This window comes from Anas platyrhynchos, chromosome 9 (genome assembly GCF_047663525.1).
Source record: "Anas platyrhynchos isolate ZD024472 breed Pekin duck chromosome 9, IASCAAS_PekinDuck_T2T, whole genome shotgun sequence".
Lineage (NCBI taxonomy): Eukaryota > Metazoa > Chordata > Aves > Anseriformes > Anatidae > Anas > Anas platyrhynchos.
This window is the reverse complement of record NC_092595.1, coordinates 14,469,144-14,494,029: the sequence shown is the minus strand read 5'-3', so window position 1 is coordinate 14,494,029 and position 24,886 is coordinate 14,469,144. Positions and strand designations below refer to the sequence as shown.

Below are 24,886 nucleotides of genomic sequence, written 5' to 3'. Positions count from 1 at the left end.
CCCCATCTCCCTGCAGCCGGTTGCACAGCAATCTGCTGCCACGCTCCACGACCTGTGTGAGGCTCTGCTGTTGTTGCAGAGCAAGGCTGAGACAAGCCCCTATCGATGAGGAAGGATAAATGGAGGGAGAGCTCAGCAGTTGCCATCCCACTGGACTGGGGAGGAGTGGAGCCTCCTGCTTGCATCCCAGAAGGGTGCCCAGACCTTTGGGAGCCTCTCTGCATGGCATGGCCCTGGCTGCTTTGAAATCCTCAGGGGGTCATGGGGTTATGGGTGCTTCAGGATGGCTGCCTAGCACATCTCAGGATTTTTTTTGTGTGGCTGTTGGTATAGTGGGGAGCTTCTGGAATTCTCTAGGGCCACCACTGCTCCCCAGGGATGATGCTGGGAGCTGCAGGCACTTCATCTTGTGCCGTGCCCTGCGTGGAATGGAGGAACTGCCACGATGCCCCAGCAGCGAGGTGCCTGCGTGCTGGGGAAACGTGTGTGGGGTGCTCCTGGGGACCCACCTGGCCCTGCCCTTCCCTCCAGGCTGCACCCGAGCAGGGCCAGGTGCCAGGGTGCCCTGGGCTCTCCTCGTGGTGCCTTGGGAAAAGCTGAAGCGGCCAGGCAGCCCCGATCGAGAGAGGGATGGTGAGCAGTGCCTGCTAAATTTAGAACCTACTCAGGAAACAAACAAACAAACCCCACAACAAATCACAGGCTCCAAATTGAGCCCATCGCACCTCCCAACTAACACAGCTGGGCTGTGCGGCTCTGTCGTGCCGCAGGAAATCCTGCCACCTGGGTGCCCTTGGTGGGGCACGGCCCCTTTGCTTTCCCAAAAGTGGGGGCAGACCCAAGCCTTCGTCCCATGGAGGAGGTGGCAGGTTTGGGGCTCACACACACCCCAGGAGCGCCGCCGTGCGCCTCGCTGCCACCAGGAGAGACGTCCCCAGCAGAGCCCTAGTGGGCCAGTGCTGGTGCGTCACCATCGCAGTGACACGGAGGGGTTTGTCATGTCCTGTGGGGCACAGGAGCCAAAAGAGCACCGCTGCCTCGGCTCCGCTGCCACCACCAGCACAAGGGCCCAGCAGACGGCCCGCGTGCTGCTCTTTGCCCGGAGCGTGAGCCCAGTGAAGCGGGACCGGGTGCAAGGATCAGGTCTGCGGAGAAAAAACCTGCTGCTCTCCTCCAGGCACAAAGCCACGGCACAAACAACAGGTCCAGGCCCAGCGGGCGGGGAAAAGGAGCCAAATCTGCTGCTCCAAATGGCCCCGATCTCACGTCTTGTCACACCAAGCAGAGCCCCTGTTGCCCAGGCTGCCGGCGGAGGTTTGGATTTTATTTTTTTTCTTCTCTTGTTTTTTGATTTAATCCTCCCCAGATGCCAGCGTTGAGATTCCCAGATAACATCAAGGAGGGGCATGGAGAAACGGAGGCTGCGCTTTCATGAGAACTGGGGTTTATTTTGGCGCGCATCCCGCACACCGCCACCTGGCTACTCATTAACGGCCGCCCTGGCAAAGGGGAGAGGGGGGGGCACATTTACAAGCTGCGGGGGACACGCTCGTGTGCGCTGGCCGCTGCCCTTGGACATCGCTTCCTACCCAGGGCCTTGCACAGGACCTGCAGCCACCGTGTCTGTACCCAAGGAGGATGACGAACGACTCCCTTTCAGCTCGCTGTTAACTCTGAAACGTAACGATGGCAGCAGAGCAGGGCACCCCACTGGGCACGGGGGAGCTGCTGGGGAGGGGAGGCTGATTTGGGAGCCACGTTCCACTGTGCAGGGCAGCTGGTGCCTGCAGGAGAGGCAGCAAGCCTTGCTGGGCTTTGGTCCTGCTGCTGTGAGCCAGGGAATGCACCCAGACCACGGCATCCTCCGTGACCGTGTCCGCTGCTCCGTCCCTGTTGTGTCCTGGGAGAAGAGCTGGGTCTCAGGTCTGCGTCCTTGGCTTTGGCGTGGTTGTGACAAAACCGATGGCCGGCTGCTCCCGCTGCTCCTCGCAGTGACCCAGCAGTGTCCAAGCATTGGACCCAGCGTTGGTCCCCTCTGGGAGTGCACTGTCCTGGCAAAGCAGCTGGGGACGTGCAAAAAGGGGACACTTCCCAGGGCGAGGAGCTGCCGGGCACCTGTCCCCAACCCCCTGCGCGGGCTGGGAGGTTTGGGGCAATGGGGAGCTCCCCATCGAGCCACCCCAAAAGAGGCAGGAGGTGCCACATATGCAGCACTGGCAGGATGGTCAACAAGAAAAGGGGTGGCATTTGTGTCCAACCTCACCTCGTAAAAGGGAAGCGACCCCTGGAGCCTCCCCCCACCCCAAGCATGTTAAATAAATACATAAATACAAACCCAGACGCAAAGTCCAACCCGGAGCTGGGGTTTGCTGGGGGCTGGCAGCTCCCCAGGGGGTCCTTCCTGGCCATTCCCACACCCCAGCGCCCGCTCCTTTTCTCTGCCCTGGGCTCATCCCAGGTCCCAAACAAGGTCTATCCCTGCACAACCTGCCCCACAGGCTGTGCTCTCTGAAGCAGCTTCCAGGGCTGAGAGCGAACACTGCATTTGCATCTGCTTCAAAACAGCCCAGAAAAAGCTAGCCGAAGGCATGGAAAGCCTGCTCTGGTGGCAGCGAGGGAAGCAGGGGTCAGGATGCCATCTCCCCTGGGCTACGAAAATAAATAACTTCTCGGATGCGCAGGTCTGGTGGACAGAAAGCCAGTGCAGCAAAACACCAAGTGTCCTTCGGGAGGGTTACAAATAAATAAGTGAAGCTTGGCTTTTTTCCTCAGGAGCACGTTCGTTTGCAGCTCTGCGGGAGGAAGGGGGCAGTTATTTAAATTAAGGGAAAAAAAGAAAAAAAAACAGTCCTAGCGCTGCTCCAGCCAACGTGCTCCTTGCACGCCCGCCTGCCTGTGCCCATCGCTTCGCTCCCGGCTGCAGAAAACGCCCGTGGTGGCTGGGAAGGAGCTGCTGAGCCCCTCCCAGGGCAAAGCATCCCCACAGGGCTGGGGTGGCTTCGTCCCCCCACCGCGGCGTGGGGGCTGGGAGTGAGTGGGAGCCCCTCCTGCCCCTCGCAGCCTGGGTCTGCTTTCCAAGGCGGCGTTTCCAAAGCAGAGAGAGGGGTCAGGAGAGGCGCGGAGATGAAGGTTGCCAGCCCTGGGCCATCCGGGTGCCTCTGGACTGCAGCTCCTTGCACACGGGTTAATCTCGAGTTCGGTTTCTCCTCTTCAGGAAAAAGAAGCTGCTCTTCTGGGGAGGGCCCAGCAGCATCGGCACTTGGCTTTTATGTGTAATTTTGACCTAAAAATAAACGAAGAGCACAGATCGGCGAGCAGCTCCCAACCAGCTGAGGGGTGAGTCATGCTCTGGCCGGGCACCGAGCATCCCCTGACTCGGGGGCCCCACAGAGCAACCCCAGCCAGCCTGGAAAGAAGCAGCTCAGCACCCAGGAGCAGGGGCACGGAGCCTCCCTGCACCAAGCCCCGGGAGCTGAGCCACCCCCAGCCCCACCGCCCCTTCCCCAGGGACTCACAGTGCAGGGGGGCTGCATCCAGGGCTCGCCGTCCACCTGCATGGGCAGCAGCTTGGAGGTCCTGCAAGAGAGAGCACAGGGTCACGCAGGTGCCAGCTTTTGCTGCCCGCTGGGCGCTCTGCCAGGACAGGGACAAATACCTGATGGTGACAGACGAGCACTGGGCCAGCCTCCTTCCTGCGCTCTTCAGCCCCGTGTAGATCTGCCCCATCTCCATCGCGCCCTCCAGCCCCACCACCTCCAGCAGGTGGTCGCTGAGGTCTGCAAGAGAGGGACATGAGATGGGGTCGAACTGTCCCATTCCTGCGTCCCTGCTTGGGGCATCCCCTCCACGCCTCGTCTGGCTGACGGTGGGGCCCTGGGGCAGCACCAGACCCAGGGCTGCTCCCGAGGTGGCTCGTGAGAGCGTGCTCATTTTTTCAAAGTGATTTAACATCAAGCCCAGTGCCAAAAAGCCCCCCTCTGGAGCGGGACTGTGAGCAGGCAGCGCTGGCCGGAGGAGGGCACAGCCAGCCGTCTGCCTACAGCAGCAAAATACCGGGGCTGGCTCCAGAGCAGAGCCCGCAGCAAAGCTCCTGCTTTGTCCCCCGGGTTTGGCAGGCTGCCTCCGGCCCAGGAAACCGTCCGAGTCTGAGCTCTCCAGCCTGAACCCGTCTGGCTGTCATTCATGGGTGGCCTGAGCGCTCCCGCACACAGCCTGTCCCCCCAAGCTCACCCGAGCCCCCCCAGCCGATAGGCTCAGTGCCCCGTGTCGGGCAGGCAGCTCCCACAAAATCTCAAGAGTGTAAATCTCCCTGCCTGGAACAGCACCCAGGTCCCAGCATGGACCCCCCACCAGCCCATTGCACATCGGTGCTGGGTGTAACAAGGCAGAAGCTGTGAGAAGGTGGCCGGGGCGCAGCAGCAGACCTGGAGAAGTGAGGCCAGGGTGGGCAGAGCCCCCTGCCCTCCCCAGCTCGCAGGGAGCCCTCCCTGGGCCCCCCTGGGACTCCCCCCACTCACCCTGTGCACAGAACTTGAGCTCCTTGGCATCAGTGACCACCGTGGCGTGCAGCTTCTCCGGCGCCTTCTTGCTCACCCGGTTGTAGCCGCGCTGCTTCTTGGTCTCGCCCCAGAGGTTGGAGCCGCCGTACATGCTCGGGATGTTGAGGACAGCGATGCCCTCCAAAGAAGTGGTGCTCAGGTCCAGCAGGGTCCCGTCACACTGCCGGACACAAGACACCTGAGCAAGCAGGACCAGCCCGGCCTCACAAAAACCTGGTGAGCTTCTCCAGCATGAGCCTCCCCCTTCCCCCTGCCCCACCTGAGCTCTGCAAACCCCAGAGTGTGGCTAACTCCAAACCGTTCGCCTTGTCGGGAACTAGAAATGACTCTGGGAGGGGATTACAAGAAAGATGACGGAGGAAAAATGTCCGGTTTGGTGCACGGGCTGGTGTCCGGCACTTCACACTCACACGGCAGGACCGATGGATTTGAGAGCGCCCTAAAAAGGGTGAAATATCTGGTGGCTGTGGCTGCCCTGCATGGATGGGGGCAGCAGATGTGGCAACGCAGCCTTCACTGCAGGTCTTGCGTTCAGGACGCCCAGCACACGGCGTTCACCTCGTCCTCCACCAGGGAGGATGGAGCCTTAGGTCTGAAGAAACAAGAGCTCTTCTGTCTGCACCCCTCTGAAGTCAGGGCTGCCGTAGGAAGCAGCCGTCTCTCACTTTCAACTCCATTTTCGCTGGAGCATCTGTATTTTCCTTGAAGCATCTGTATTTCTTTCCAAGCATCTGCTCCCTACCTGCTAGGCTACACTTCAGCAAACACCGGCACATTTTCCCTGTGTTTTGGTGATGTGAAGGAATTTCTGCTCCCTGTGTTGCTCTGCCAAGAGGAATGTGAGTTGGCTGATAAAACCCCGTTGCTGCTTTGACTCCTGTTGTTTTGCTTGAGCTGAGTGAAGGTTTCAAGCTTATTTTTAATACACTTTCTATAAGCACTCCTCAGTAGCTGAGCTTGCTGGCCAGCAGAGATGGGCGCACACACAAACGAGCATCTCTGTTCAGATCTCCTCTGCCTCCCCTCGTGTCAGTGATCTTATTTTTAGCCTCGCCGTGAAAGTAAAAGGCAGGAATCATCTGATGGTTTGCAAAAAAATGTCTCTCCGAGGCTGGGTTTCACTTAGTTCCCAGCACATTTTAATAACACCATGACTTGTGGGACTGAGGCTTCGAGCAGCGGACGCCGAGCAAGCGGCCCGCGATTCCTCGCGGCACTGCGGACGACGCACCCCGTGCTCTGGCCTGGCAGAGCCTCGCCCCCTCCCCGACCCCAGGCGTTAATTCCTGTGGGCTTTGAGCACCTCGCCCACAGCGGCACCTCCACGAGCCCATCGAGGGACTTGGGGGTGCAGTCCCGGGGGGCTGCGGGCATGGGCACGCTGCCGCACACCCGCACCCTGGCACGGGGCCAGCGAGCAGGAGCAGTTTCTCCCTCTGCAGCCCTCCTCTGTTTGCATGCCAGCGTGCTACAATGGGCTCTTTGAGCTGGGGCAGCTGACGGCGTGCTGGCAGCGACGCTGGAAGTAGAAATTTGCAGCTGGGGAAAAAGCAAATTCATTTCCAGGAGCTGTACCGCAGCGAGTGCCAATTTCCAAAACAAAACTGCCATTTCTCTGCACGGATGACAGTTGCCTCGGAGCTGGAGGGAGGACGGGCTGCTGCTACTTTCAACTTAAAAAGCTGCTGGGTTAACACTTTCCTGCCGGCACGGCAGGGGTACTGGGGGCATCCTCCAGCAGCCCCCGGCCCTGGGGCTGGGGTCTCACCCTCCTGGGCACCCGTGTGCGTGGCACTAGCAGCTGATGGGGCAGCGCAGGGCAGGAGCTCCTGCCCCATCTCATCTGGAGGGCAGAGCTGGAGCCCTGCGGGATTTCGGAGGGGCTGGAGCTCCCCGTGCAGACACAGGCTTTGAAACCTCTCTTCACACACTCCTCGCACTCAGCAGCTCTCCTGACTGCCCGGGATGCCCATGCCACGCTCACTAACAGCTCTATGTGCAGCGCGGCCAGTTGTGTTTTTTTTTTTCTTCTTTTTTTTTTTCCTTTTTTTTTTTTTTCTGAAGCCCTCGAGAATCAGTTCTAAAAGGGGGCATTTATGCAGAGATAAGGCGAGCCGGAAGTTTGCAGCAAAGCCCAGCACAAACCCCACCAATGCAAACTGCAAAATGACAGAGCTCTTAGCAACCGCTGGCACGCAGCGGTCCCTCCTCCCTCCTCTAATTAAAGGCTGTTTCCATGTAATCCAAAGACGGCTGTGAGCAGACACGGAGTTTACAGAGAGAATATTCCAGGCACACTCTCAAATTCAGCTGGAAGGGGAAAAATACAGGGCTATTCTTCTGCCTGCAGCTGGCTGGCCTTGCAGCGAGCTCCTCGCTGGAGCTGCGGGCTGTGTTTGCAGAGCAGCCGCCTCGCCGACGCACAGACTTTAACAAAATTCTCCCCTGGATGTGCCCGGCCCCTGGAGACCCTCCCCAACACGCTGCCGCTGAGCACATCCCACAGGGAGCACTGAGGTCTGCTCCCTAGGTGTGCCAGCAAAGAGGGCAGGGGACGAGGGGACTTTGGCACAGGGAGCTGCTGAGGTGGGTGGCAGGTCTGTGAGATGCTTCAGCTTGCACAAGCGGGAACTCTTGCTCCTGCTCTTTGGTAATTTAATCGTTAATTATTTGATTAATTAATTATTTTGATCGTTATCAGCCTGGCTGCAGAGGTTTGGGCGTTGTACACGCCTGTCCCACAGGGGGACACCCAGGTCCTGCCACCACCCCGGGGTGTCAGAGCTGTCACCCTTTCCCTGAAGCTCCAAGGACACCGACTGAGAGACCTCGGTGAAACCTCCCCAAAAAAACCATCTTCCCAGACGGAGCCGGGCCCCTTCCTGGAAACTCACCTCCACCTCGACATAGTCGTGGAGCTTCTTGCAGGTGGCAGCGAAAGTTTCTGACGTGCCAAACTCGAAGTACCACAGCTTGTTCTTCATCCTGGGGTGCAAGGAGCAGCGAGAGCATCCTCCTTGGGGGCGGCAGCTCCCCCCCAGCCCCACAAGTGGCAGCGAGAGGGGCTGCAAGACCCTTTTGGAGCCACCACAGTGGGGACGTGAGCCACCCCGGCCTCCCCTGGCCTCCCCTAGTGGAGCCACTTGTGTGAAGCTCTGGCAGGACCGTGGCTAGCTGTGACCTGCTCCCTGCCCTGCCCTCGCCGCACAGCCTGCTCCTGCTGGTCCTGAATTCCTCGCTAATTACAAAGCGTGATGAACGCAGGCAGATGCGCCGCCAAGTTTGAGCAGCCTGCCATGTGAACTGCCCCATCCCACGGGGAGAGGGGCGAGAGGAGCCTGAGAGAGGTGGTGGGAGGGGAGGGGGCTCCAGCACATCCCCTCCGTGCCAGGGGACCCCGGGCAGCCCCACGGTGGTGGCAGGGCAGCCGGGCAGCTCTTACCTGCTGTTGAATTTCTCAGGGTGCTTTTCTCGCATGACGTGGAAGCGGTGGGCAATGGAGGCATCCTGCATGGAGAGGAGGGCAGAGATACCCACAGCACGGTAGTGAGAGGGCTGGGAAATAGAGCCCCCCCTCCCCGTGTGCGCAATGGGGTGCGGGAGCTCAGTGCTTTGCCCCCAGCACGCGGCTCTCTGTGGGGCAGCCCCACTCGCACCACCTGAGGCTGTGCAGCCCCAGCACGGAGCTGGGCACTGCTCCAGCAGGACAAAGGGGCCTGGCTTTGGGATGAGGCTCCTGAGGCCATCACACAACATTTTGGGGGTGTACCAGGGTGCCCCGCACTGCTGCAGAGCCACACGTGGGCCTTGGAAGCACATGAGGTGGTGGCTTGTTAGAGGGGCTCAGGACTGCTGCGGGCACTTCCCGTGTAACTGAGAGGGCAGCCTCGGCCAGGGCTGCTCGCAGAGCTTTGAATGGGCTCGTTAAGCGAGGCACAATTAGCACACTTGGCCTCCTTCCCTCCTCATGGAGGCTCCAAGTGGAAATGCTGCCGAGAGAGGGCAGGGGGACGCGGGGAAGCCCAAGGTTGAGCCCAGCTCAGGGGCCATTTGCAACCCAAAGGCTCCCTGCCCACCACCCGGCACCCTGGAGCGGAGGAGGTGATGGGGAGCACAGGCCTGCTCCCTGCTCCTGCTTTCCCACATTGTGCTCAGCTTGGCTTTTTGGGGCTGGCTGCGATGGCACAGGGCTCTGGGGAGCATGGCGCTCCCGTCCCTTTGGGTGCAGCGAGGAGCTGGGGTCTGGCGGTGCCCTCACAGAGGTGGCACCCCTGGGCCCCTAGCTGAGCACCAGAGGTGTTTTTAGCTGCCTCAGAGCATTTTGGGGTTGAGCAGGGGGGTACAGGTGGTGGGAACTGGCATCCTGGGCTGCCTCGCTCCAGCTGACGAGCATTTCCCAGGGGCTGAGGGATCACCCCAAAAGTCCCAAACCAGGCAGGTTTGGGGCTGTGGCTGTGCCAGGGCGCTCTGCTGGGCTCCTGCTCTGGCCAGCCTGGTTTGGGTGTCCCTGCTACTCACCACCCCAATAGAGAAGTAGTTGTTGATGATGCTGTACGGGACGGGGTCTCCGTTGGCCTCCTTGTCGCTGGGAATCACGTCTATCTGCCAGCGGTCGAGCATCACCTCGGTGCTGTGCTCGATGTCCTTCAAGACCTTCATCAGGCTGCCTCCTTCGTAGCCTGGACGGGACAGAAGAGGCCTTGGAGGAGGGTGGAGGAGGGCAAAGGGGAGCAGAGCCGTGCTGCGTGCTTCTGGGGGTGGTGGGGGGGCCACCAGCGAGGTGCTGCCCCGCGATGGCACCCCGTGGGCACATGGGGGTCACCCCTGGGCTGGATCCCCCCAGGGCAACGCTGGCACAGCCTCACCTCCTCCCCAGCGCAGGCACCTGGCCAGGTCATTGCCTGTCCCCAGGGGCAGCACAGCCACGGGCGGGTGCTTCAGCAGGTTCGCCTTGTCTGCAGAGCAAGGAGAAAGAGAGCTGGGGCAGTGCTGGAGGGGCAGCGCCCGGGCTGGGCTTGTTCCCTGCTCCTCTTGATGTCCCTCCTGACGCCAGTAGAGCCCAGGAGCTTTTTGGGGTGGCAGGGCCCCGGCACAGCTCTTGTGGGGGATACGGGGACGGATGCCCTGCAGGAGCCAGGCAAGGTGTCAGACAGTGTCCCCGCTGCTTGCTCACCTATGCAGTCCAGGATCCAGCCCACGGTGCCATCCCCTCCGCAGGCCAGGATGCGGAAATCCGGAGTGTCCCGGAAAAAGCTCAGCCTGGATGGGGCGAAGAGAGAAAGGCAGTCACGGAGCAGGGCAGGGGGGTGCCGGGGTAGGGTTGGGGTGGCTGCCGGTGGCCGCGGCACCTCCGTACCCGGGAGTGGGGCCGCCACGGTCCAGGTTGTACACCTGCCGCGGGTTGAGCAGGTAGTGAAACTTTCGGAGGACCCTGGGGAAAGAGAGAGAGCGAGGGATGCCACAGAGGAGGGCCCACAGCTGGTGGCTGGGGCATCCCAACGAGACGCAGACCCCGGCGGTGGGGCCAGGGAGGGATGCCATCCCCGGACAGGGGCACACCTACCGCTCCCCTTGCCTTCCTCCACTCTTGGGGTTCACAAACACCAGCAGGGGATGTGTCCCGGGCCTGGGGCTGATCTGCGAGGCAGAAAGAAAGCACGAAGGCTGCAAACGCCTGGCCCCTGTGGGGCCTGGCCCGGCAGGGCTGCCCGTGGCCCGGTGCCGGACCCTACCTGCAGACCTTGCCCGTCCGCCGTGGTGGCGTTGAACTTGAAGCTCTGGCTGTCCTCGGGGCTGGTGCCGGCGGGGGAGTCGCTCTCAGACCTCCGGCAGTGGGACTGCCGCTCCTGGGGGACGGGGCGAGGGGTGGGTGGGGAGGCCATGGGGCCAGGGCAGCGGGCTGGGCGAGGGGCCACGTACCAGGACCGCCGGGCAGATGTAGGAAGGCAGCAGGATGTGGTCCCGCAGCGGGCCCCCATCGCACTCCGGCTTCACGTGAGAGGCGCATTTGTTGTGGAGCTGGGGGGCAGGGAGCGGTGTCACGGGGGTGTAGGCATGGCACAGCCCCCCCCCAGCCCGCCTTGCCCCTGCCCACTCACAGTGACTTGGCACCAGACGCAGTGCAGGCCGGTGATGCCCTGGTAGCACTTGATGCTCTTGTGGCACCGGTCGCACTTGACGGGGGAATTGCCCTCGATCCAGGTGTGCTGCATCACCTGCGAGAGGTGTGGGGGGGGATGCTGCAGTCACAAGCCCTCCAGCCTCCTCTCTGGCTCTGTGGCTGCCTTCTGGATTTGGGATTCGGGGGGGCTGTCTCTCAGGGGTGCATGCTGGCACTGCCCTGCCCAAAACACCCCCTGGCACAGCCACGACAGGTCTCTGCTGCACTGTGCAGCACATGGTGGCCACCAGCCCCCTCCAAGCACCTGCTCCCCTGCAGAACCAAGCCAGGGATGGGGCTCCCGAGGTTGGGAACGTGCAAGAGCTGCAAACCCCAGGGAGTAAAAAAAAAAAAATAACACACAACAAAACAGGCAGGACACCGTGGGGCAGGAGATGGAAGGGCCAGAGAGGTGCTGTGTGCCGGCCACCTACTCACATTGGTGTTTCTCTTGGACTTGGCGTAGGTGCTGATGCAGGAGGCGATCTCTTTGGACACGCACCTCTCGTGGACGGTGTATTTGCAGACTGGCAGGAGGGAAGGAGGAGGTGAGCATGAGCCTTGGGTGCCCTGCTGGGCGCCAGCGGGGATGGGGTGCTGGGACGTCCTGGGGAGGTGACTTACAGGAGCAGCAGAGGCCCTGCTTGCGGACGCCCAGCAGCATGGTGCGGCAGAAGTTGCAGTAGGCAGGCTTCTTGAAGTGCTTCAGCCTCCAGGCGTGCTGCCCGTCGTCCCTCACGTTCTGCAGGGCAACAGGACAGAGCGTGGGGGGGGTCATTCGCCACTCCCTTTCCCTCCCTGGTGTCCCCCCCTGCACCCATGCTGCCCCCGGTGCTCGGCACATCTCCTCAGGGACGTTCAGCTCCTGGCCTGGCAGCGGGGACACTTTGCAGGTGATGCCACCACATGCCTGTCACATCACCCCCACCAGACACCGGCTCCCTGCAAGCAGCTTCACGTCGCCTTTACTTTATTTGCCATGCAAAGCTGCCTGCTGAGCAGGGAGAGCAAATAAAGGCAGCTGAAACCCTCGCTGGATGAGCACATCTCCTAAATCTGGGCGCAAATACTTCCCAGGACCCGCTTAAGTGGGCTGAGTTTTCCTGCCTGAAAATCTGCCCGCTCGCGTCTCCATAGAAAGCAAACCCCAGCACTGGCAAAAAGCCCAAACTTTCCCTGCAAACTGTCATAAGGAGTCCGGGGACTTGGATGCACCTTGCAGACACAAAGCTTGGCAGGATGAAAAAACGGGAAAGGGAAATAAAGAGGGTGGAAACCGCCCGAGCTCTGCTCTTGGGATCCCGCCCCAGCAGAGCGACCTGGCATTTTTTTGGGTGCTCCTCTCCTGGGTTAAACATGTGTGGAACTGGAGCACGCTGCGATGGCGTGGAGCAAAGCCAGGCCCATGTGGGCTGCCGAGGGGAGGCTGCCCTCCCGTGGCTCCTGGCGCCGTGGCCTCCTCCAGGTGCTCTGAGAGGGCCCAGCGGAGCCTCACCGTCTCCATGCCCAGCAGGACCAGCAAGGGGATGGTGGTCATGCCGCCCCGGATCCACTCCTCCAGCGTCACGTTCCCGTCGTGGTCGTAGTCGATCTCCTCCATCATTTCCTTCAGGATCTGTGGGACAGGGAGAGGCGGTGGCACAGCGCTGTGGTGCGTGGCCCCGAGTCCCCCCAGGCCCCAGCTGGGCACTCACGGGCTTCAGCTCGGTGGAGTCCCACTCCAGATACTCGGCCACGTGCACCATCTGGTTGATGATACGATCCAGCTCCTGTGCACAGGGACACGGCCACGCCGGGAGGTGAGGGGCAGCCGCAGGCCTCAGAGGCACTGAGGTGCCCAAGGCTGCCCTGGGCACAAGCCCACGCAAGCCGCAGGCTGGCAGCACCCCAGCTCTCGGCAGGGAGCTGCTTTTTGCTCGGAGAACCCACCCCAAAAACTGCACTGGGTTATCCATTGGAAAAACCACCCTGGCAAAACACGGGGTTTTGAGGGAAATACCCACAGAAAACAGAGAAAACATCACTTTTGTTGTTGTTGTTGTTGTTCATTTTTTCTTCCCTGTGCACTAAAATTCCTTTTCTCAAATACAGGCACCTGACTTGGGACCAGCATTGGCCATGGGTGAATTTTTTTTTAGCTGCTGCCAGATGCTGCAGAGCAGGAGCACGCTCTGAGACTTTGGGCCCCTCGCTACCAGAAGGACATCGAGGCCCTGCAGCGTGTCCAGAGCAGGGCTGCAAAGCTGGGGAAGGGCCTGGGACACAAGTGCTGTGAGGAGCGGCTGAGGGAGCTGGGGGGGTTGGTGTGGAGAAGGGGAGGCTCAGGGGAGACCTCATTGCTCTCTGCAACTGCCTGAAAGGAAGCTGTGGGGAGCTGGGGGTCGGCCTCTTCTCACAGGTAACCAGTGATAGGACCAGGGAATGGCCTCAAGCTGTGCCAGGGGAGGTTCAGGGTGGAGATGAGGAGACATTTCTGCTCAGAAAGAGCAGTCAGGCATTGGGACGGGTTGCCCAGGGAGGTGGTGGAGTCACTGTCCCTGGGGGTGCTCAAGGAGAGGCTGGACGTGGTGCTTGGGGACATTGGTGGTAGGGGGGTGGTTGGGCCAGATGATCTTGGAGGACTCTTCCAACCCTAATGATTGTGTTGTATTGTATTGTATTCTGTCCTGTCCTGTCCTGCCTTCATCCTCTGTGTCACCAGCCTGCCTGCACCCACGGAGAGGACACCCTGCATCTCCCCAGGCTTCTCCCCTCGGGCTTACCGAGCTGTCCAGGATGCCATTCCCATCGGTGTCATAGAGGCGAAACATAACTGAAGGGAGAAGAAAAGCCGTGGCAGGTTGGACCCGGCCCATGGCCCCCCATGCCCTGGTGCCCCATACCACATGCTCCTGTCCCTTCTTTTCCTTGGGGATGAGTCTGAATTTCCAACAGGAGGGAAAGATAAATGTATGCCAGGCCACACACCTACCCGTGGGGCTGCTGCAGCCTGTGCCCATGCCTTCCTCTGGGATCCTGGTGGGAAGGGTCACGGCAGGACCCTGCTCAGCATCCCTCAGTGCCCACAGCCAACACCATTAACCCAGCCATTAACCCAGGGAATACCAGGGAATAAAACTGGGTGGTGGACAAAAGCAGGGATCTCGAGGGCTTAATTCTAGCCCCACATTTTTCTCCAGCCCCACAGGCTTGCAGCCAGCCTAGCTTGGCCCCAGCGGAGCGCGTGGTGCCCAGCCCACCCTGCAGTGGCCATCGGCCGTGCCTCCATCAGTTAATTACAACGCCACATCTGAAACGCTCCCTCAGTGTGATCAGCAGCAAACACCTGCACTTCACTGTCTCCCTCTTTGAAATATTGCTCTTTTTTGGGAAAACATCCCATGGTCTCATCTTTGCCACAGCCTGGCCTGGGGCAGGGGTGACAGGAGAGGAGGACGCAGCGTATCTGGCCCTTGCACCTCCTCCAGGAACCAGTTCCCCCCAGTTCCTCCCAGTTCACCCAGTAACTGTCAGCCTGTGACCCCAGGGTCCCGCTTACATTCCAGCTTGTCCTCTGCCCGTCCCCTCTCCAGCAGGGACAGGTAGCAGACGATGTCCTTCAAGTAGACCACCTGAGCCAGGGAGGCCGGGGGGTGCGTGGGGGCAGCTTTCAGGGCACTGTGGCTTTTCCGGAGGCTGAAGGGCAGCCTCTTCTCCGAGCTCCTTGAGCCTGCAGGCAGGGAGGGAGGGGAGAGAATTAGGGCTGCACGTTCAGGAGGGGGCTGCGGGATTCTCCGGGGTGCTCTGCATAACTCCGGCGGCATGGGGGGACGTGGGGCTGAGCGATGACACCTGTCCCCAGGGAAGGGGACAACCCACGCTGGCGCTGCCGGTGTCACCTGCAGCAGATGGCCGCTCGCTCCCAGCGCAGCAGTGAGTCACTTCGTTAACACCTCTCTCCCTAGGAACTGCTGCCAGGTAATTAAGACATTGAGTGGCAGCGGCTCTGTGGCTCAGCACCGGTGGCATCGGTGTGCAAAGCGAAGGTATTGAGGCCCTGGGGAGCCGCCCAGTTGGGAAAGTCACCGCCGCTGCCCCGGGGACCTGCAGGAGCCACCCTGCCACCCGACCCCTGCACAGCCCTGGCTGAGCTCACCTGGTGACTGCGGGCTGAGCAGGGAACCCGAGGAGACCTTTGAAGACCCTGAGGAGTTGTGAGCAGAGGGGGTGCCCGTGGTGGACTTCTGGGAGGATGACCGGGACCAGCTGGGCGAGGCGTTGGCGATGGATGCCGGGCTCAGGGACGCCGGCGGTGGCTCGGCCGTGCCGCTGTGGCAGCCCTTGGGCTCAGCCGTGTGGCGCCCGAGGGCACTCAGCAGCGTTTTCCCGTTGATCCCTGCAAAAAGGATGGATCCCCATGGGCGTGGGGCACCTGTCTGCCTCCCCTGCTAGCCCTGTCCTCCAGGACCCCCTGCATGCCCAGCTGCTGGCCACTAGCCACCGCACCCTCTTTGCTTGCCCACAATCTTCCTGGCATCCTGGCCTGGGGGTCCCACACCACGGCTGCCCCCGACCCTCCGGCACGGCTGGTGGCTCCCACCACGTCCTTGGGGGAACGACCACCGCTGTGCAGGGGGCTGGCACGTCCTTTGTGTGCACCAGGGGAGGCTTCCCTTATGGGTTTTGCAGTTTAAATAGCTCTCGGCAGATGTCTCCACACGCTGCAAATCCACCAGGCAGGGGACGGAGCCATCGGGTCGGGTGCTGAGCCCCCAGCCAACGACCCCACTGTGCACAGGGGCCGCACACCTCGTGGCCACCAGCATCGGTAGCCGTGACAGGGACATGGGCCAGCTCGGTCTGGATGGAGATGCCAGCATCGAGTGATGTTGGCTCTGAACGCGTGGAGGATTAAGTGCCATGAAGCCCCCCTGGGTCCCCCATCCTAGGGAAAGCCCCGTCCTTCCTGCTGCAGAGCAGGGCTGGGGGGAGCCAACAGCACAGATCCCGGCTGTGGCAGCCCTGCTGGGGCTGGACCCAGCGTCCCCACCACGGCCCCTGCCCCTGTGCCACCACGGGGACGGTGTCACCCCCCCGGGGAACCCAGCAGCGGGGGCAGAGGGGGCTCACCGAGTGCACCGAGCTGGGGGACGCCGGGGCTCTGGCGCTGGGCCTCGGGGGAAGCCTGGCAGATCTTCCGCTTGAAGGACGTGAAGAGGTGCTGGCAAAGCTCCTCGGGCACCTCCACCTCCAGGTAGGTCTTCATGAAGAGCCGAAAACCCTCGTAGTCGATGGGCTGGGGAGGGCGGAGGGGAGGCTGTGGGGGAGGCATGGGGCACACGGAGGGGGGCAGAGCCCCCTGCCCGCCCTGCTGCCGTATGTGGGGCGCCCTCCACAATCCGGGTGCTGCCTCCCCAGCACCCAGCTTCCACGGGGCAGCCCCCAGTGCCGGGCACCCTCAGACACCCCCTCAGGCACCCACTGGTAGCAACGGGGAAGGGTCACCATGGTGAGGCCCAGAGGAGCCCGGAGGTTTAACAGAAGGGGAGAAACGTCCCCCCCATGCCGCCTGGGACCCCCCTGGCCCTGTGCCCCTTCCACAGGAGCACAGGATGCGAAGGGGCCGCAGGCTGCCCGCGTGCTGGGGCCGTGCTAGGGCTGGTGCCACCAGGGCTGGAGGCGTTTTTGGGGACAGCACAGAGAAATCTCCTTTGTGGCCTCCTGGAGCCCCACCGTGAGCTTAAATAGCCGGGTAGCTCGGCTGCCCCCCCTCGCTGCGTTCAGCCTGTGGATTTTCTCATTTCACCTCGTTCCTCGTGATTACAGCCCCTCTGAAAAGGCTCCGTCATGCTGGCACGCTAACGACTCTCTAAAAGCACCTCTTGAGAAAAAAATAACCCTGGCCTTCCCTTGGCAAGCGTGACAAGGCGGAGGGCCTGCTGGGTCCTTGCACTGGCAACAGCAAAATAATTTGCTCCGGGGGAAGTGTATGTAAGAGGTTGGAGAAAGCAAACCCCCTCCCTGCCTCTGCCTGCCAAGGAGATGCCCCAGAACACTCTCTGCAAGGGTCCCTGCAGTGCTGGGGGGGTGGGATGGGCTTGGGGAGCCAGCTGAGGGTCTGGGGGCTCCCTGCAGCATCTCCTGCATCGGCACGGCCGAGCAGGCTGGAGGGAAGCGGGCCGTACCTGTTCGGGGTTGTACCTCGAGAGGACGCCGTCCCCGTGGAACTCCTCCAGGACATCCTTCAGCTTCTTGGTGGAGTCTGGGGGAGACAAAGACATTGCACTTCTGCACGCTGGAAAGCTGTGCCGGCATTCAAAACATTGCCATGTCCATGATTAGCCCCCTGGGGATCGCGCAAGGGTGGCAGAGCCATGTCTGCAGAAGGGAAGGATATTCACGGTTGTACACAACACCAGCTCCTTCTCCAGCAGCCCCTCCGCAGCCGCCCCCTGCTTGCCGAGCGAGTCTCGCTTGCCAAACTTTGATCAACCAAACGAAGACGCCGTGCGTGGACTCGGCACTGCAGATGGTGTTTTATGGCCTGTGATTAAATACCGCAGAGCCCGCTCTCTGAGGAGGCAGGACAAGATGCCGGCGGTGCCGCCGTGCCTCGGGGTGAAGGGAAGGGAAGGGAAGGGAAGGGAAGGGAAGGGAAGGGAAGGGAAGGGAAGGGAAGGGAAGGGAAGGGAAGGGAAGGGAAGGGAAGGGAAGGGAAGGGAAGGGAAGGGAAGGGAAGGGAAGGGAAGGGAAGGGAAGGGAAGGGAAAGAGCTGTGGCTGCCCCATCCCTGGAGGTGCCCAAGGCCAGGCTGGATGGGGCTGGGGGCAGCCTGGGCTGGTGGCGGGGTGCCTGCCCAGGGCAGGGGATTGGAATAAGATGATCTTCAAGTTCCCTTCCAACCCAACCCATTCTGTGATTCTCTGATTGCATAAATGCTATGAGGCTCACGATTTGCTCTCTGCAAAAGCAAAACTCCTTCTCTGCAAAAGTAAAATTATCACAGAGGGCTGGCAGCCCGAGCCGAGCTGTAGAGCAGCTCTGCATGTTTGGGAAAAGCCCGCCTGCTTTCCTTGCTGGCATTTCATTTTGCTCACGAATGTGGGAGCCTTTGGAAGGATGGAGCCGAGCGCACGTCTGCGCTGCCGCATCCCACGGCGCGGGGGCTCTGTGGGAAGGGGTCCGCAGCGCTCCTGGGTGCGGCAGTGCTGGCTTCAAGGGTCCCCTCCCCACTGCAGGGTGGTGATGGGGCCCTTTTTTCCTTTAAAGCAGCTCCACTCTCATCTCTCACTACCTCCAGTGGGGGTAACTGGGGTTTTCTCCTTTGTGCCAGCACGGGAAGGTGGTCAGGGTGGAGCTTCCCTTGAAACCCGCAGGCTGGGCACCCCTGTGGGTGACACCCCCCGCCAAGCCCTCTGAACCCCAAAACCATCCAAACAGACCCAAAACCTGCAGAAAAAATCCCCGGATGCTTAAGAACACAGGCAGGGAGCTGAGGGGTGTCAGCCAGCCGCGGTACTCACAGTCAGTGTACTGCTGGAGCTGGGCGAACTCGGCCGGGCTGAGCGAGATCCAGCCCCCGTCGCTCATTGTGGGGCACAGTGGGGCCGCCCCACGGCCACCCACAACCACACCAGGAGCTGCCCAGGCTCACATCAGCACTGTGGTGGGCTCCGGTCCCGTGGCAGCAGGTCCAAGGGCTTCAGAGCAGCTGCTGCTGGAGCGCCGCCCGTCCTGCAGCCTCCTCCCTGGGGTGGTAAAGAAAGAGAGGCCGGTGTCAGTAGTGCCGTCCCCACAGCTCTCGTATTTCCTCCTGGCTCCAGCTCTCCCTCCTGGGGGAGAAACAGCCATAGTTACGGTCATCGGGGCTGGTGAGCTTGGAAATAGGGGGTACGGGTGCTTTCCCACATAGGAACCCATGGAGGGGTGGGATCCATGGAGGCAGAGTGTGGGTGCACAGAGCTGGAGCCTGGCTCCTCGCAGCAGCCTGGTCCCTGCTCCTGGCACCCGGAGGATGCGGCTCTGTGGAGGTCATGAGCCGAGGAAAAGGCTGCTGCTGTAGCAGGAAAAGGAGCTGGACGTCCACTGGCACGTGGGGATGCTCGGGGTGGACAAATGGAGGCTCGCTGGGGAGCATCACCCATGAGCATCGTCTCCCAGCAGCGATCCCGAGGCACCGTGGCACTGCTGCTGACCCCAAGCACCCAGAGCTTGCACCTGGGACTTGTCCTGCTGGAGAGAGTGCCACATGTAGGGGGGATTCCCAAGGCAATGGGAACAACACGGGCAATGCTCAGTGATATAAGCCCTGGTGCCCCTCGCTGGAGTTCTCCCATCAGCAATTTCCAGAAAATTGAACACGATACAAGCAGAAGGAACAATGCTGTTAATTACAACAGACAACGCTCACGATGCCCGGAGGGCAGAAGATGTGAATGAAAGTGGAAATTCACAAATCGCCTCTCCGTCTACAGAGCTGGTGCTGGCCTTTAGCCGGCTCCTGCAGCCGATCATCATTTGTAATGAAAACCCGTGTTAAAAATTGGGTGCGGGAGAACCCGCGGGAAGAAAAGTGCTAGGAAAAGCTGTGCCACGGAGGAAATGTCAGAGGGCTTCAAACGAAGTGACAAGACTCCAGCTGATCAATTTGCAGGCATCAAAATTTATTAGCTTCCTCACTTAACCGAATCAGCTGCTGAGATCCGGGGGGGAAATGTCAGCATCCCGGGGACACGCAGACGGCCCTCGAGACGGTTGTTCTTCAAGGAGCAGACAGGAGCAATTAGATCTCAGGTTTAGGGCCAGCTCCCTGCCCAGTGCTGGCTGCGGGGTCAGGAGTAAGTGGGTAAAGCAGAGCAGGGGCTGCCTGGGACTGGTTTTCCAGATGCTGGAGCGAGCGCTACCTGCACGGCTGGGAGACACGAAGCAGAGCCCGGTGTGGCTGGCACCCACCCGTGGCACACGTTTGCTGGGGCTGAATGAGCCTGGCAGGCGGAGGTGCTGGCAGCTGGGAGCTGCAGCTTGGAGCAAGCCCTGCTTTGCTGCTGGACCTCCCCAGCACCGCCAGGGCGGGGGAGTGTTACACACGTGCACGTTGTCCTCCCTCCACTGGGCTCCCCCAACCCCTTTCCCTGCTGCTGCTTCCCCCTCCACTACAAGGGGCCAAGGAGGTGACAGAGGGTGACACATCTGTCTCCCAGGGAAACTTCTTATCCATGGGGCCGCCAGGCTGCCAGGACCACAGCAGGGGCTGGGGGCACTGGTTTAGGAACCCCTGCTCTTTGTCCCCAGGGCTTGGCAGGGCTTGTGGGGCTTCTTCCTTCTGGCTACAGAAAGCTGCCCGCACAAGCACCGGTTTCCCAGGGATTTTCGCCCCAGGGTGAAGCCGAAATGTTGTGTCTGAACACCTCCAGGACGAGGCGTCTGTCGCAAGGTGCCCCCGAGGCTGGCTCAGGAGAACGCAGTCTGTCAGAAATCCTCCGCGAGTGCAAACAGGCTTTCTGTTTCCAGGCAAACGAGCTGTTTAGTTGGACCAGAAACTATGTTTTATCTCAAATTTATACAAGGAGAGGCTGAGAAGAGTCGAACTAGCTCAGTCTACAGAAGGAAAGGAAAAGGGGGGGGGGGGGATCTGCCTGCTGCCTCCAGCTCCCTGAAGGAGCAGAGCTAGGGCTGCCTGTCCTGGGGACACACTGCTGGCTGGGCTGCGGCCCTGGGACAGGCACTGCCCCCTTCCCAGAGGTCTGGGGTTTTGCAGAAAAATTCAATTTACACCTCAACCTGAACGGTTTCCCTTCCTTGCCTCTGGAAGTACCGAAACTCACCAACCCAGGACTGTTGCCAGTCACAGCCTGCAGACAGCCCTGTGCTCCTGCGACGGGTGGCAGCAAAAATACCTCTTGTTCCTTTTAGTGAGAGGTTGTGGGGTGCCACGAAGCAGTGCAAGAAAAGCGAAGCAAAGAGGAGCTAATTGGGCCGTCCCCAGGGGCTTTCCCCCAGCAATTTCTGGAACAACAAATGCCACTTCTGGCATGTCAGCCGTGGATTTCAGGAAGGGCAGGAGAAAGCCTCCTTAGGAATCCAGCTGCTGCTTATTTGGACGGCCTCTGAATTGTCAGCGGCAAATTAGGCGATATTAAATCAAAATCTGCCTCTTCCTAAAAATAGCACCCTCGCTGGGGTTACAAATCATGCCGGGCTACCCTTGCTGTGAGTGCTTCTTGGGACGCGCTCCCTCACCCCCTGTGTGCCGCGCTGGGGCGGCCACCTCGCCTCGCCTCGCCTCCTCCACAGCCGCCTGTGGGGCTCCTGCCTGGCCCCACAGGGCCCCAAATGCTCAAGCCCCTGGCGGAGATGCCAGCGGGGCCTCATCCTGCTAACCCCGAGGCCGAGCCCGCTGGCTGGAGCCAGGCATGCCCCAGCAGCCAGTCCCCGCAGCGCTGCCTCGCAGGACACCAGCAGCCGGGTTCCCGCAGGGATGGCATTTTCCAGCCTGCTCGACCCATCTTTTTGGACAGACCATCCTCTGCTTGTGGTGTGCTGGGGAGAGGCCCCTGGGGCCGGGGGTGGGGCGTAAATCGCTCCTGTCCCACTGCAGCAAACAAAACCCGACCAAGTCACGCTCCAAGTATTTTCTGCGATCACACGAGAATGCACCCTCCGCGGTGTGCCAGCCGTGCCACGACCAGCCCGGGCGGACACGCTGGGTGGGCTTTTCCCCTTCTGCCTTTCCTCAGCTCCTTTGTGGTGGACGTTACCCTTTCCTTTCCCCACGTGCAGCCAGTGCCACCGCTGTCCGGCCCCAAAACACACGTGTGGGGCCGAGCGCCCTGGTGCGGAGCTGTGCTGGCATCACGAAGGGCTAGAGCCGGCACGGTGTGCCCAGCACCCCTCACGCAGCTCCTTTCTGTGCGCTGTGCCAGCTGCCCACCGCTCCCCCTGCCCTGCCTTGTCCCTGCGCTCTGGCTGGGGCACCCATGGGCGCGCAGCCTCAAATCCCTCGTCCGTCCCCACACATCCCTACAGGCGCCGTTTCGCTAAGGGATCCTTCCCCAGCCCCGGCTGCTGCGTTCAGAGGAGCGGCAAAGCTGGGGAGGAGAGCCACCCACCGCCACCGCTTCCCGACTTCTGCCTTTTTCCAGAATAATTTCCCTCGCTGAGTTAGGAGCAGCCTGGATCCGAGCTCGGGTGCTTTTGGAGCAGGACGCTTCCCAGGTCCCGGGCTGCCTGCGTGCACAGGAGCCTCCTGCAGAGACAGGCGGTGAAGCAGGTGCTCAGCACCCCGACCCCATCAGCTCGCCCGTCTCAAACCAAATTCCCACCGCGGGAGCAGGAAAACCCCGCTGCCTGCCCCGGGGAACCCCACGGCACAGAGTCCCATGGGCTCGCCACACCTGGTGTGGGAAAACACCTCTCTCCGGGAGCTCGGGAATTGCTCCTTCTCCCCTTTCATCCCCAACGCAACCAGCAGAACAAGTTGCAGGCGGCCTCCTGCCCTCGGCCGGGCTCTCCGAGCGCCTCCCCGTACCTCCTGCCCTCCACAGCAAGCACTTTTGGCCTGCCAAGGAAGGCACCGACGGGCTTTTCTGGCCTGGCGACGCCGCGGGAGGGCTGACTCAGGCTGCGTCCCCACCGAGGCGTGCGGCTCGCTGAGCCCCGACGCACCTCCAGACACCGGTGGTGGCACGGAGCCCCCCCAGGCATCCCCGGGCTGCCTCGAAGGCTCGCAGGCAGCCATCTTCTCACCCCCCGGGGACACCGGGATGCTGCCCCGTCCCTGCCTCTCTCGGTGCCCCTCTCCCAGAGCCCCCACCCCGTTCCCCGCTCCCCCCACGCCCCGGGGCTCCCCTCGCACCCAGTCCCCTTCGCAGCCAGCCGGGAGCCCCGGGACGGGCTCGGGGACGGCGGCTGCTGGGGGCTGCCCCCGGGGGCTCCCCCCGCCCGGATCGGGGCTCCCGCTGCTCCCCTCCCCGAGCCCCCAGCCCCGGGGCTCTCCGCTGGAGCCTTACGTGGAGGCGAGGCTGCGGCGGGCGAGCGGGGCCATCGGCAGGACGGCGGCGGGGGGGGGGCTCCGGAGCCCCGGGTGTGTGTGTGTGGGGGGTTCTCCGGTGGCGGCGGCGGCGGCTCCGGTGCTGCCGCCTGACAGCTCGGCGGCCCCCTCGGAAGGTGGAGCCTGGCCGCGGGGCCGGCCGATGGGCGAGGAGGGCCGGCACCGAGCCCGGCCGGCCCCGCTCCGCCCGCCGGTACCGGAGAGCGGCGGGCGGGGGGCGGAGGGGAGCGGCCCCCGCCTCACCCCCGGCCCGGCCGCCCCCCGACGGCGCTGCCCCGCGGCGAGCCCGGCTCCGCTTCTCGGCCCCCCGGGGGGGGGGGTTCGTGGTCCCCGGAGCCGTGCCCGAGGGGGCTCCTTCCCCAGGGCCGGAGCGAGCTGCGGAAAGCAGACAAACACCAAAAAAAAAATAAAATAAAAAAAAAAAAGTGCCCGAAGAGATAAAAAGCGGTTTTATTTTCTTTCCATGACGCGGCTGCCCTCCTGCTCGGGGGCGACACTATTTCAGGCATGGCTTTTATTTGTGTTTCTCTAAATTTGTGCTAATTTAAAGATGCGCGCGGCTCTCCTCCTTCGAAAAAAAAAAAAAAAAGAAAAAAAAAAAAAGAAAAAAGCAGGGGAAGGGGACCCACGGCTGAGCCCGAACTTTCTTGAGACAGGCGGCGAGGAGCAGGGTGACAGCTCCGGCCGGGCTCTGCAGCCCGGACCGCCCGAAATGCTGCGCCAGCTGAAGCCTGGCCAGGTTCAGCCCCGATGCAGCGGGCCCAGCGCTGGCCCCAGGGGCTGTGTGCGGGCTGTGCAGGTCCCCCGGGTGCTGCCGCCCTTCCCTGTGCCGCACTGCATCTGCTGACGCCTTGCCCAGGCTCCTGGTGAAACGCAGATGGAGGAGTTTCGTTCCTTCCCCGCGTCCAAGCAGCTATTCCTTCCAAGGATTAATTAGGAAATTAAAGGGGTGGAAGGATGAGAAATGATCGGGATGAGCCCTGGTGACCATCTCTCTCCCGCAGCCCTCCCCGTGCTGTGTCCCGGCATGTCCCCACCTCCGCTCCAGGACAGTGGCTTCATCCTCCTCCTTCCCCCCCAGTTCCCTTTGGGGAAGGACGCATGGGCTCAGGGCCCGTGCCAATGGCACACCGGCAATGTGGCCTGCTCCCAGGGGGCAGGAGGGGCCCCGCACACTGGGTGCACCCCGATTCACCCCAGGGTTGGGTCCTGCAGAGCCTCGCTCTCCCGGTTAACACCAGCAGCGTGCTGGAAGCTGGGATGCTTGGAGCTGCAGCCCTGTTTTCTAGCTCCGGCCAAAAAAGCCATCACATTTTGCCTGGCAAAAATTGTCCTTAAAACCTACTGAGTCACTTACGGTTCCTTGTTTCGATGCTCAACAATTTTGAGAGGCTGCAGCGGGGCTGGTGGCACGCAGGGAGGAGCGGCGCTCCCGGAGCGGGCAGCCTGGCTGCGAGACAGGGGTCAGCCTCTCTGGGAAGCTCGGTGCATGCCAGGGCTTTGCGCTGAGCATTTTTCACCCTAAGAAGCACTGGGAAAATGTCAGCGTTTGCTGGCAGCTCCCAGAGCTTTGCATCCAGAGAACATAAATACAGGAGGGGATGCTGGAAAGCCGTGCAGCAGCCAGCAAAGGGACCGATCCCTCAGGAACGAAGCCACGTATTTATTTCTGTGTGTGCAGAGAGATGGAAGGGGCCCTGCTGGCTGTCCCTACCGCGATGTCCCCAGCACCGTGAAGGTCCCCACCACCACCTTGGCTGCCTGTTGCCTGGGGCTGGCTGCATTGGCCACGTGGAGCTCATTGGCATGCTCTGCAGCACGGCAGGGCTCAGGACAGGACATCAGCTGGGTGTAGCTGTCCCTCCCGTTGACACGCCACGCTGCCAGGCAGAAAAGGGGCAATGTCCCACCAGGGGACGTGTCCCATCCGCCTCCTGCTACGGCCCAGGGCACTGCATGCCATCGCCCGAGAGTCCAAGGGCTGCTCCTATGAAGGATGGAAACACCCCACCCTCCTCACATGCTGCTGCACTGGCACACCAAGTTGTCAGCAAGTAATCAGGATAAAACAATTAGGGCGGATAACGAGCAGTCCCATCAGTCTGGCTCCCTGGCACGGAAGCAAGGAAAGCCTTATTGT

The 24,886-nt window shown here is 61.7% G+C and overlaps 1 protein-coding gene across 2 annotated transcripts; it reads right to left on the bottom strand.

Annotated features, from left to right (window-relative positions):
• Positions 1 to 1,427: 1,427 nt before the first annotated feature.
• Positions 1,428 to 22,934, bottom strand: LOC101805157 (diacylglycerol kinase beta). Of its 2 annotated transcripts, XM_038183851.2 has the most exons (25): positions 22,706 to 22,934; positions 18,221 to 18,445; positions 16,884 to 16,960; positions 15,829 to 15,994; positions 14,855 to 15,094; positions 14,258 to 14,428; positions 13,482 to 13,531; positions 12,414 to 12,488; positions 12,215 to 12,334; positions 11,344 to 11,461; positions 11,158 to 11,246; positions 10,658 to 10,774; positions 10,479 to 10,577; positions 10,292 to 10,405; positions 10,123 to 10,196; positions 9,916 to 9,990; positions 9,733 to 9,818; positions 9,425 to 9,514; positions 9,078 to 9,238; positions 8,002 to 8,066; positions 7,454 to 7,544; positions 4,518 to 4,719; positions 3,656 to 3,776; positions 3,516 to 3,576; positions 1,428 to 3,283 (listed from the first exon to the last, which is right to left on the bottom strand). In XM_038183851.2, the coding sequence occupies exons 2-25, from the start codon at positions 18,285 to 18,287 to the stop codon at positions 3,185 to 3,187; spliced, it is 2,628 nt and encodes an 875-aa protein (XP_038039779.1). In that variant the 5' UTR covers positions 18,288 to 18,445; positions 22,706 to 22,934; the 3' UTR covers positions 1,428 to 3,184. The 2 variants fall into 2 exon arrangements, with proteins under 2 accessions (XP_038039779.1, XP_071898543.1); XM_072042442.1 differs by lacking the exons at positions 18,221 to 18,445; positions 22,706 to 22,934 and having other exon boundaries at positions 16,900 to 17,028.
• Between the last annotated feature and the right edge of the window lie 1,952 nt (positions 22,935 to 24,886).